The 13,530-nt window shown below is 32.1% G+C and overlaps 1 protein-coding gene and 1 long non-coding RNA gene across 2 annotated transcripts; both read right to left on the bottom strand.

The window, feature by feature from the left end:
• Nucleotides 1-7,508: 7,508 nt before the first annotated feature.
• Nucleotides 7,509-10,326, bottom strand: LOC145017296 (uncharacterized). The gene is made up of 4 exons (XR_013666459.1): nt 9,753-10,326; nt 9,571-9,636; nt 9,422-9,480; nt 7,509-8,103 (listed from the first exon to the last, which is right to left on the bottom strand). It is a non-coding gene; the product is annotated as an uncharacterized LOC145017296 (long non-coding RNA).
• A 24-nt stretch (nt 10,327-10,350) lies between these two features.
• Nucleotides 10,351-11,845, bottom strand: LOC145017295 (uncharacterized). The gene is made up of 6 exons (XM_078975350.1): nt 11,622-11,845; nt 11,354-11,552; nt 11,009-11,091; nt 10,802-10,926; nt 10,590-10,696; nt 10,351-10,516 (listed from the first exon to the last, which is right to left on the bottom strand). The coding sequence occupies exons 2-6, from the start codon at nt 11,445-11,447 to the stop codon at nt 10,362-10,364; spliced, it is 564 nt and encodes a 187-aa protein (XP_078831476.1). The 5' UTR covers nt 11,448-11,552; nt 11,622-11,845; the 3' UTR covers nt 10,351-10,361.
• Between the last annotated feature and the right edge of the window lie 1,685 nt (nt 11,846-13,530).

The following is a 13,530-nucleotide window of genomic DNA, read 5'->3' as shown; positions in this document are numbered from 1 at the left end:
TTATTCGTTTTGCTATTGATCTAAACCCTTTAATCAATTCAAAATTACACTTAATCTTGTAAGTATAATCATATTTACTAAACCTTTAGTAAATGATGACGAATATCTTTGTTACTCTTATGGTGAACTGTCACACCCCCAAACCAAGGATGGCGGAAACGTCTGGGGGTGGAGGACTTCATGTACAGTATCACAACAACGTGTATAATAGTGCTCAAAGTAAAAACAACCACCATATATATAATTGCAAAAGTTACACCAAAGTATATGTTTATATGTTTCAAAAGCAATTACATTATGATGACAAAATAAATTGTTGACGGTTTAACGTCCCATCCTCAAAGCGATGAAGTTTTCCTGTTTCACTGATTTCCTGAGAATACAAGTAGTTTTAAAGAGTGTCAACACAAAGGTTGGTGAGTTCATAAGAGTTTTGTTTGAAGTAGAAACCGTTTTTCCTTGTAAAATCGATATAGTTTGATTTCCAGAAAATCCAATATTTTCTTAGTTAAGTATGAATAGAAATAATCCTACATGATGCATTAATGAACCCTAGAGTAATCCGTAGAGTTCCTCTATAATCGTCCAACATATAAAAGTTATATAAGGTTTAACTTAGATAAAACGTTGAATATAGTGGGTCTGCCCCAGGTCCACAACCCAACGAGGAACAGGAGATGAGGCGGGCACCACCAATTCTAGGCCAATCAAGACTAAATTCTTATATGACTCAAACATATACGCTCAGCGACTATAGTTGAAGTCTAACAATTCTAGAGGAAATATAGTTTTAATATCATAATAACTTTGTATAGAGACCCGACACTTTGTATTTGTACCCATAGAGATAAAAGGTGATTTTAAATCGACATAAAACTCATTTAGGTTTTAAAAATAAAATCCCGTAAACTTATGGATTGTTCCCTATGTGAGCCGTTATAATCATACTATGACTATGTGAACCTGCCACGACGTTCTCAGTGTCGCGAAAAATAAAATGACATTTGTCACCCGTAGACCTGCAGGTCCAACTGTAGCTAGCAGCAAGGTGTGGGGTGTCAATCCCAATATAGATCTATATACAAGTATCACGTTCTCCCTCAAGGAGATTCTGATTATAACTACCAGGAATTATATCCCGCACTCGGACGTACGGGGAGAGAGAGAGAGAGAGAGAAAGAAAAATAGAGAAACTCACAATATGGGATAACAAGTTTACGTGAAATGTGTGTGAATATAAATATTTCTTGTATGAATGTACCCTTCTTGTACGAGTGCGTAGAGTGATGTATCATAAACTATACCTATTATAGTTTATCTAAAATGTATGTAATATGTATGAATTCTTTTATGGAAATGTATTAGTGTTGTGAATTTTATCAAACTATACTTTTTATAGTTTAATAATACGTGTTCCAAAATGAATGAATAATATTTACTATGAATGTCTTAGTTTCAGTTCATAATGATAAACTAACAAGGAAACACATTCAAATGAATGAATGAATAATATTTGCTCAACATATTTACTATGAATGAATAATATTTGCTCAACATATTTACTATGAATGTCTTATAATCACTATCTTTTAAAATCTTTCTTAGTGAAAGCATTTTCTCATAATCATTTTCATGAAGGAGGAAATCTTATGACACTTAGATTTAAACGTTGTATGTGTTCCTATCCATGCGAATTTGTTAAAAACCAAAGTTTACGACAAATTCAAACTCATATGGATCGAACTTTCCTAATCTTGATTTCTTGCCTTATGGTAGCACAGCTGCCCACCACGTCTTCCAAATAGTTAAGCATCTTACCTTTTTCCTATCAATGTACCTTTCATTGATCAAGGTCCTTGCCTTTTACGCATTCAAATGAGAACTCATAGGACTCACATGCATAATTAACTCGATTGGATTGGCACAGAAACAAAATAATGTCTTCACGATAGGTTGTAAACCTCAACTCGTGTGCTAGTGATGATCGATAAGGTTTATTTGATTTGTTCTTGAAACTTTTCGAGACCATTAAGACTCCCACTGACTCCTTGACATATAAGATTCTTTTGTCAATAAACATTTCTTGACAAACAAATATTCAAGAGTTAGTGTAGTTTTTATCAAAACACTTCACAAATTGGTCCTATTTGGTCTCTGTCTTATCCACGACATCACAACTTTCCACATTTGATGAATGTTATAAACCTTTAATACTTTTCACTCATTGTCACAATCTTAACTTTAAGACTTGTTATTGGAACGAAGTATGATTGACTTCTTGATTTGACCGTTTCTTCAATCTTTGATTCCTCTTCTTGGACATACAATTGTACCAAGACTCACTTAGAGGATCAATTGAGATATGGTTCTTAATCATTAAGACCTATCATAAAGCATAAAAGCCACTCTCCCTTCTTCTTAGAATGGAGAAACTCTTATCTTTCTGCCTATTTGATTCTTCTTATTCGTTTTGCTATTGATCTAAACCCTTTAATCAATTCAAAATTACACTTAATCTTGTAAGTATAATCATATTTACTAAACCTTTAGTAAATGATGACGAATATCTTTGTTACTCTTATGGTGAACTTGATCAACACACAACTTTGTGTACTAGATCTCCTAGTCCTTCACTTGACACTTTGTCAACGAATTAGTCTAATTACCAAATATGAGATTTCTCATTCATCATGCAACCAAGTTGCATGATTCCAAGTTTCTGTCCAATTGAAACTTGGGCGATGAGAAACTCTCCCTATTTGGTAAACTCTTGACTTTCCATAACACAATAAGAAACACATCCATTATTGCTAATAATTTTAACATCAATTTTTTCATACACGCCATTGTAAGGATAAATAAATAAAATTTAATATCAAAATTTATTTTATTGCGGAAAAATTTGTCCTTCACAATGCAACTCATTGAAAAACTTATGCGAATACATCTTTCTTAGCAATCTAATTCTAACCCTAAGTAGTAGCTCAAGAATCTAATCTTCGAGAAACGCAATCGAAATCCATTCCTTCACGGTTAGATTCTGCTCACTTCTTCCCTTAAGCTTCTTTTCTTTTCTTCGATCCTTCTAAACATCAATTGTGATCTTATCACATTATGTATTCAGAATCTAGAATGAAGCTTAAAAGAGTTAGTCAATGGATTTTACCTAAATTAGAGCCATACGTTTCGACTCTCCCATCTCTTAGATCTCTTAGCTAAATAGGGCAGCTTCATCTCCAATGCCCCTTCTCTTGGCAATAAAAGCAAATTGACTCTTTTTGGAACAACACATGGAACTACTTCAGACATCGCCTTTCTCTTATGATCAAACTTTTCGATCATTGCATGTCTTTCATTGCCATTGTCTATATCCATAGAGGTCTCGAAGGCAGATTCACCAATCAACTTTGTTTTTCTATTGCGCCAAACCATTGCTGATTCAGCATCAATAAGCATATAGGTGAGATCTATGGGGTCACGTCGTGGTTCATCATATAGTACTCTCTTACGAACTCACTATATGAGTTGGGAAGTGACTGAAGAACCCAATCAACAGCCATCTCCTCACCGACAACAAATCCTATCATTCTTAGTCTATCAATGTGCGACTTCATCCCTAGGACGTGTGCACACACCGACTTTCCTTCTTTATGTTTACTTGCCAAAAGGGCTTGAGTGATATTGAACTTTTCAATTTTACAATCTTGTGGGTTAGGGAGAATAATTAGAGGAGGAGGAGGAAGTGAAGCATGATTTCTTGTTCCTCGATCGAATCGTGGAATATCATCTTCATGTGGAATGCTTGTTCCACGGGACTTGAGAAGACCATAGTTGTCGAACTTTGACATCGGGAGAAAACGAATTCAAGTTAGTTGATTGATTGAGTCCTTGGTAAATCACCCAAATGAAATTCCAAGGCTAGAACCCAACACAATATTCTACAACTCGGGAGAGGGATGCCGTAACCCAAATTGCAGAACATTTGAAGGTAAGTGAATGACGATTCACTAATTTCCACCATGAAAAACGAAAAAGAAATTTAAGTTTTAAATCTATGAAAACTCCTAGATCCTTTGAGATTCATTGAACATTTCAATGGCATGTTTAAATCTCGATATGCCCCTCTAGTTTGTGACTGGGATGCCGAGGATCACAAAGCGGGTGTGAATAACCATGCAAACTACATGGTGCCCTCACATGTTACAATCACCTATTCGATGTGCCGGTAAACCACACACGCTCCACCGAACTATGACAAACATTGAGTCACCCTTTGCTACCTTTGCTTAGAACCATTTAGTGTGCCGGTAAACCACACACGCTCCACTAACGTCTTCGCAAGGGCACAAAGTGTAATTTCATGGAATTGCATCAATTCACTTTTGCCTAAGTAACTAAGATTGGGAATTTGCGAAACATTTAGTTACTCTTTATTTCATTATACTTATAATGGAAGGTTTCGTCCTATCCTACCCGTTCGGCTAACGACCCTCCACTAGTCAAGAGTGCGGTGGGTAAGAGTGGATACCCATTCAATCGCCATTTTATAGGCAATTTCCTTAAACACCCCTTATAGACCAACTTCGAATGAGGCCTACTAACGGTAAGACTGACTTTTACTCATACATATATATAATGTTATACCTTTAATGTTATATATAGTATAGGGTGTATTTTATACTTTTAAAATACTATATGGTTAACTTTAACAATTACACTTTTAATCCAATTAAATGGTTAACCAAAACTTTTATGGATTTATTAAACCTCTTTTAATTATACTCCTTAACTAATTAATAAAACCATAAGGGTGTGATTTGAACTTTTCAAAACATTACTGGAGTTTTAGAATTTAACATTTCTAATTAAACCTTTAATCAACTTTTAAATTCCAAAACTTGAGGGCAAGTTTTGAAACCTTTTTTCAAAACATTAGGGTTTTAATTATTTAAATTTCAAAACTCCAAGACTTTTGGGTTCAAATTTAAACTATAAAACCTAAAGGGGGAAATATGAAACCTTTCATAACAACAAGGATCAAATAACAAATAATTTTAAATTAACATTTAATCACATAATTATCCATATTTGATTTATTTAATGATTTCTTGCAAAATAATTAATCAATTTAATCAAAATAATCAATCAATTATCATATAAGGAAACAAATATTTTATTAATTGATAATTATCTTTAATTAGATCAAGAATATAGTCATATATATCATAAAATCAGATTTATATTGATCTAACATGATAAGGTAATTATCCATATGCAAAAACAGCAAGAAATCCCGAGATAAGCATTATCTGACGAGTTGACTCGTCGAGTCAGGCATGGACTCGTCGAGTCTGCATGGACTCGGCGAGTTCAGCCATGGACTCGGCGAGTCCAGCCCTCCACAACATCAAAAAATCGAATTTTTCAGTTATGTCAAGCATCAATACAATTGAAACCAATCAAGGCTCTGATACCACTGATGGGTTTTGGTCATAAGACATCCTATGTGCTCATACAAACCCTAATGCTTGGATCTAGGTTTCTCTATTGTACATGCTTTGAATCCAAGACTACAAACCCTAATTCTAGCATACATATAATCATATTAACATTAGAATAAGTTTATAGTGTTACCTTGATTGTTATGTAGCAATAACAATCCCAAATCTCCTTGTATTGACTTTGGAATGCAACTTTATTAAATCAATAAAAAAAAGTTATGCAAATTGGAAAAATAAATAAAAATATATCTTTTGTTGTTTTAATTAAGGAAATAAATATTTTATATGAATACCCACCTGGAAAAACGCATATTATAATTGTCTAATTTAATCGTAACAGCCTACCAATGTACTTTCTTCTTCACTGTTTGATTGTTTTTTTCTGTGTGCTGATTATAATTGTCTAATTTAATGTAAATTTTTTTTTTTTTTTTTAACTTGCAAGGTACAATGGAACATATTACTCCTATAAAGGAAATTGACTCAATCAAGGACAATGCTATAATCTGTAATTTATCATCTTTTAGTTTAATTTTCTAAATATATGTGTGGTTGTCTATGTGTGTGTATCTCTTTAAAAATTCTGCAATTTCATCATTTTATGACCCCCATTTGCGAAGTTGAGTATTTATTTCCAAAAATGCGAAACTCCAGGGACAATATTTGAAAATTTCTGTTTTCTTCCCCAATTCGCATTCTACTGTGAAATACTTCGCATCTTCATTCTTACACCCTTCGCATTAATCACCTTCGCATTTTAACCTAATTAATCAAATGCAAACCACAAAATTTTCATTACAGATGCGAACACAGTTTAGTTCTTGAACTCTAAACTTGCGAAATCAAAAATTCATATGTTGAACCCATATGCGAATATTAACCCAATTGACTTCAAATTGATTCACAGATGCAAACACTCGATTGTTTTACTTTCGCAAAATGAGCATCAACAACTCCACAATCGAGTTTTTAAATTCTTGCAAACAACAATTTCACAGTCCTTGACTTCGCGTTTTTCTTCACGAATCATCCCTCAATCATCAATCCAATTGCGAATCAAAACTCATATGTTCTTGCTTTATCGATTCATCGACTACACTCATACAAATGCGAACAATACTCAATTTCAAAATCGATTGAAACTTATAGCAAAGCTAAATCCAACTTCGCATTCAAAGCACACAAGTGTTATTGATTGCATTCATGAAATACTAACAAGATAATATATTATAATACAAATATACATATTTTAGGTGGTGAAATCGTAACAGTCTAACAATTTGGTATGCAACTTTATTAAATCAATAAAAAAAGTTATGCAAATTGGAAAAATAAATAAAAATATATCTTTTGTTGTTTTAATTAAGGAAATAAATATTTTATATGAATACTCACCTGGAAAAACGCATATTATAATTGTCTAATTTAATCGTAACAGCCTACCAATGTACTTTCTTCTTCACTGTTTGATTGTTTTTTTCTGTGTGCTGATTATAATTGTCCTATTTAATGTAAATTTTTTTTTTTTTTTTTTTTTTTTAACTTGCAAGGTACAATGGAACATATTACTCCTATAAAGGAAATTGACTCAATCAAGGACAATGCTATAATCTGTAATTTATCATCTTTTAGTTTAATTTTCTAAATATATGTGTGGTTGTCTATGTGTGTGTGTATCTCTTTAAAAATTCTGCAATTTCATCATTTTATGACCCCCATTTGCGAAGTTGAGTATTTATTTCCAAAAATGCGAAACTCCAGGGACAATATTTGAAAATTTCTGTTTTCTTCCCCAATTCGCATTCTACTGTGAAATACTTCGCATCTTCATTCTTACACCCTTCGCATCCCTTCGCATTAATCACCTTCGCATTTTAACCTAATTAATCAAATGCAAACCACAAAATTTTCATTACAGATGCGAACACAGTTTAGTTTTTGATATAAGTTGAAACAAAGTTATTTTCTTGCATTTAGCTAAAGTGAAAGTCTGAATGATCTGATTCATATTGAAATGAAAGCGCATTGCTATTAAATTATTATCATCAAATTATTATATAATGTAGAAGTTCAAAATGCAGAAATCACAATTAATAGATAAAACTACAAGTTACGTTATTGCTTTTTTGTAAAGTGGACGAAAACTAAAATTGTATTTTTAATAAGCATTCTCATGCCTTTTTAAGAATACATGAAAAAGATAGACTATTGTTTTTACTCTTCAAAGCTAGCCCTTGTTTCATTTTTAACATCTGTCCACAACAAAAGTGCAGCCACACTATGCATCTTCTCATGTCTAATAGGAAGCTCGGACTCTGCATCATGTATGTTTAGCGACAGACTTAAGCTATCATGGATTGCATTATCGTCAAATACTAACCCTTCTTTGGAGACAGTGACAACATTTGGTTGTGTGAATGTTGTACCCCACGGTGAGCAGTAGCAACTCCTTTGGGTAGTTATTTCGGGCACCAAATTTTTATATCTAACAAATTTGTCTACTACCTTGACAAATTGTAACCATCTTCAAAAAGAGAACGGGAGATCAAAAGATAGTTTTCCCTCGTACCAGAGCCACTTTTGATGATGTTGTCTAACCTACCTATAAAAAGCATGACATGTGAAACCATGAGTCCAAAAGCGGGATCTAAAAAAATCATAATGATGTATGATTTACTAATTTAAACTGCCCAATAAGAATTATAAACAACAATAAGTCTTGATTCATGTTTGTTCCAACATTAGACATTTAGACTTTGTGGTCACAGGTTTACCAAATGGACTCCCACTCATTCAATCAGGAAGTTGTAATAGAGCAAACAACAATGTTAGTTATATCAGATTACAACTACAAACAACATAAGAAAATGATAATAAGAATAAAGACCAATGTAATGGTCACAAAACATAACTTATATTTGGTTTCAGTGTCCTACTTTTTATTTATTTCTTTGTTTTTTATAAAAACAAATTTAAAGCATTATTTTATTTCTATGGTTAAAACAAAAATGTACCTGAGTCATTTTACCATTACGTCCTACATTCTTATTAACTTTTATTAGTATTAAAATAATTATATTATTATTAACATGTAGGCTCTACTCTACTCCACAACTCACTCGCCCACCTTGCAGCCATTCCCTTTCACCCCCTCCCTCATCTACAATCTATAAGAACATAAACAATTCATCCTAACCAACAACAACAAACATAATCAGCAGTCCACGTAGGATAACAAGTTTAAAAACTCAGAAATTGAAACTTGCGAATATAATGAAAATGACCTTGCAGAAAAGACGAAAAGAAACTTTCTAATATGAAGTGAAAAGGAATGTACAATAGTTGCAGAAGAAAACCTATCTTTATTCATATTAAATTAAAAAGAGATATTAGGGCAGAGGCTGAATTCAATATTATATTTTTATGAACCCTAAACCACTAACAAACCCGAGTTAGATACTCAGGTCCACTTCTTTCACAATCACCCATTGCTTAAGCGAGCAAAGACAGTAAATTTTAAAGCATAGGAAAATAACTGAAGGTTCTATAAATAACAAAAAAAAAAAAAAAAGATTAGACAAAATACACGACTACAACACTTTCCTCACACAAAAGATTAAGATGAAAACATCTTTTAAACCCTAAAAAAAGACATACCAAATCATTTACAAAGGGTGATGGTGAGTGGTTGTCAAGTAGTTACTTAGAAACATCAATGAGTATAAAAAAGTTCAGATTTGTTGTGTCAAGCTTGGTGATGGAGAGAAACCTAATAGCAATTTCAATAATGACTATTAAACAGAGAGGATTTGAATTTTGAATTTGATTTATGTGAAAAGAGATATGAAGGCTTGAAAATCAAAAAAATAAACTGAAAAGAAGGAGTGCAGAAGAGAGGGAACGAAGCATTCAGGTGTTACCTTGTCATCAGATTGCTCCTCTACAAAGGGGTTCACTTTGGAGCAAGAGTTTATTGATCCTATAAAAAAAAATAATCAATACAAAGTTAAAATGATCACCAACGAAACTCGAACAAAAGGTCTAAAAGAATTATATGAATGTTTCTTACCTTCGAATCGGAATCGAGAGTGAAAATCAGGGCCTGAAATCGGTACTGCTTCTAGAATCGTGGCAACTTATACAAAGCAAAACAAAAATTCAACACAATCCATGGTGAAAATCATTACACTACTTAACAAATCTAAACTTTTTAGCAAAATGTCGAAAATAAGAGATATAAATGATGCTTACTTGAAATCGCGGTCTGGATATGAACCAACCAACAGAGGCAATGGAAGTTACCAAGGTTCGACATGCGTGATGATGGCAGGATTGAGTGTCGGTGGTGGTGGAGTGAACGCGGGATCGTAAGGGTGGTGAGAGAAAGAGTTGAAATTCAAGTGAATGATGTCTATCGGTGGCGTTGATGGTGGCAGAGATATAAGGGTAGTGTTTCTTGTCTCGGCTTAAGGTAGAAGCAGGGCGGCAGAGGGGGTTGCGGCCACCGGTGGTGGTAACGGCAACGTCGGGAGGGTGGTAGTAACAGAGGCCTCAAGAGGGTTGTGGTAACGGATAGAAGAGATGTTGCTGGTGTGATGGTAGTTTGGAAGAAGGAGGAGTGAGCATCAATTCAAGAAATGGTCTTTTTTCAGTGACGACGATTGATTTAGGGTTTTGGTGAATTACTATCAATCTAGGAAAAACAGAGAAAAGAAATTCAGTAGCATATTTGTTATCAAAATTCAATCACATCTGTACAGTCGGAAATGTCCAATGCAAAATTGAAATCTCTCGCTTCAGAAGGAAGTGTGATAACAAAGGTGCCTTTATTTTATTCTTTAGGCTCAATTCCATATCGTTTTAGTAAACCAATGACCTACAAAACAAAAGCAAATCTTTTATTCTAAGTATTGAAAAATAAAATTGAATAAAAAATACTTGTACCATTGGTTTCAAAACCGGTTTCGTTTCTCGATCTTCAGCATGTCCCGTTATCACAACAATTTCCTTTCCAGCTGTTGTAAAGAATAAAAAATTAAACAAAAAGACATGAAAAGATATTAAATAAACTAATATTAATGATCATACTACGTAAATTGTTGAACAGCCACAAGTGAAGCTTCAAAAACCACATTGCCTCATATCTAAATTGTCCATGAAGATCAATCGTGATTTTGTTGGTAATTTCCATATTCCTGAATTGAAGGATTCATTAAAGAGGTCATTAAATTAGAAATATAGATTTAAAAAATAAAAAATAAAAATAAAAATAAAAAACCAGAAACATAATTTATAAAAACCTGTATAGTAGTAGCTTGAAGTAATTTTTCTCATCTTCGACCTCGATCTCCTTTCTTAAGTTCTCTGCTTCATCCATCTTTTGATTTCCAAGAAATAAACTTCCTTCGTTGTAATATTTAGAGGCCTGCATTAAGAGAAGATAGAAAAAAGGTGTACATAAAAAGGAGACAGAAAAAACTGAATATCGCTAAGATCAAAATTATTACCTCTTCGACCAAAGAATTGGCACGACGTTCAATTTGTTCTAAATCTTGAATAAGATCTCTCATTTCTAAATTTCTTCTGATATCTACAATAAAAATAATAGTTTTATTGATTCTTTCTATTAGGGATGAGAATTTGACCCGAAATCCTAAACCGAGCCGAATTAGGCCCGAATAAGCAATTCGATTTGGTTTGTGGGTATCTATATTATGTTTATTCGGTCCACGTTATCCAAATAACACCTTATTTGGTTCTAAATACCCCAACCCAAATAAGAGCTTATTGGATTTTACATCCCTACTTTCTATTTTGCAATAAACAACAAAAATAATGTCAAGGATACTAACCTAGTGGGTTGACACCCACGTAAAGTTGGCCACATCGCAGTAATGCCTCTAAAACCGATTCCCAACTATTTGTCTGATCATCAACCCAGTCCATCTCATTATCAAAGTTGTAGTCTTTATATTTCAAGAAAAATGTGATTTCAAAAACGCCCGGTTTTTCTTCGATTTTGACATCTTTTGCAAATAAGTAATCACCGATCTGCAAAAAAAACATAGATAGTTAATTAATATATAATAATACTGTAAAATAAACAAAACAAAATTGTACCCCTTTATGGTTTGTAGTCCCCGAAATTATAGTTATTCTACGCAAGGCTGTTTATAAAAATAAAAACTTACATATTAGTAAAGATATAACAAGGTATCTAATAATAAACTAATGTATTACTTCTCATGTTAAATGCAATCCATAGATGAATATCTATAAGACAAATTGCATTATGTGTTGACTGGTCACTCAAATTGATTTTGATTGGGTTCTGACGATCTCTATGCCTGAAATATAAACATCATAGTTGTTAATAACTTTATTTTTTTGTATAACTAATTGGGAGACCCATGCATTACATTGGTTAATTTAAAAGAAAAAAATTAAATATAAAAAGTCAATATTTGAGAACTTTGAATTTATAAGAAAATAAGAAAAAAAATGAATTATTATAACTGAAATGTTTTTTATTTTTTAAATTTAAACAAATAATTTAAATAAATAAACATAAAAAACTACAGAGCTTTAATTTGAGAATTTTAAAATTTAAAGGTAAGTTTATTAATAAAATTGATATCAATTTATTACTATAATTATTGCAATTATTACATTAAAATATTATGTGAAATTTAATAAAATAGAAAAGCTCATAAAATGACATGTGGAAAAAAAAATTAATTTAAAATAACCACAAAATAACATTTGGCAAATTGAATGAGAATGTGACATGTGACGAAAAAAAAACATCCTTTTTTAGAGTAGATTAAAAATAAACTTAAAACTAACCTTAATTCAATCAATTTAAAACTCTCCAGTTTTTTGTTCCTTGCTAGATCCCTTTCTAGAGCTGGTCTCAATATCTCTTCCTACAAACAAACGTCATTTAAAAGTTAAAACTATCCACTTTTTGTTAAAAAAAATGCAATTTTTAACAAAAGAACTTTACTTTTCATAAAAAAAAAAAAAAAAAAAAAAAAAAAAAAAAAAAAAAAAAACTACATGTTTAAATAAAAATAACAATATTAATAAAAAACTGCATTTTAATAGCTTTTATTTGTAAAAAAACAACAAAACAGCACCATTTATAACGTTAATGTTAGTGCATTCCCTGTACTTTAGAGTCAACAATAATGCTTACACCTTTTACTTTTGGTGTTACAGTGGGTTTTGAGCTATTTTCTGTAATGGTGATTATGTTCACCATACAATGAGGTAAATCTTTTCAATTTATGGCTCTTTAGATTGTCTTGCATATTCTTCTTAGGCAGGTTAGGGATTTATGGACATTGATCAGGTAGTGGAGGTCCTAGACACTAAAAAGAAATTCATATTAGCATTTATTCATGACAGAAAATACCTCTATAAACCAAATTGATCGACCCCATATGATAACTAATGATTGTATTAACGGAAATGAGAGAAATGAGCCACATAAAAATGGAAAATCCTTCAACTTCCATGGGAAGCAGATATTATTTGTTCATTATGATATTTTATTTCTTATGTTTATAGATGGAAATTGAAAACTAACAATTATTTAGCTATTATTTTATTTTGTTCTAGATGAAGCCTTTAGATATATGGTGCAATCCCCATTGTTAGAAAGACAAGACAAGACGGGGTACAAAATGAAAGGTGAACTTTTACTCTATCTTTTTATTATATAAAATTCCTCTTCAAATTGATATTAAATAATAATATGGAAATTAGATCTTAGAATCTGATTTATCAATTATGGTGTTTTCAATGTTAATGATGATTCCATTGATCCATTCCTATACACCTCAAAAATGGAATTATCTTTGCGACACCGGATAAACAGGTAAATCTCTCTGTTAAGTCAAGCCAGGGCTTATATTTAAGAAAATGAGAACACGATTAGGGAAAAAGAAGGAAAAATAATTGAGGAAAGTTTTTTTGTAAAAAGTCAAGGAATTTGGTTTGAAAGAATCAACCTTCATTGGTGGTG

The sequence above is a fragment of the Lactuca saligna genome, chromosome 9, assembly GCF_052625555.1.
Source record: "Lactuca saligna cultivar CGN05327 chromosome 9, ASM5262555v1, whole genome shotgun sequence".
Lineage (NCBI taxonomy): Eukaryota > Viridiplantae > Streptophyta > Magnoliopsida > Asterales > Asteraceae > Lactuca > Lactuca saligna.
Note: the sequence above shows the minus strand (reverse complement) of the source record. Positions and strands in the feature narration are given on the sequence as shown.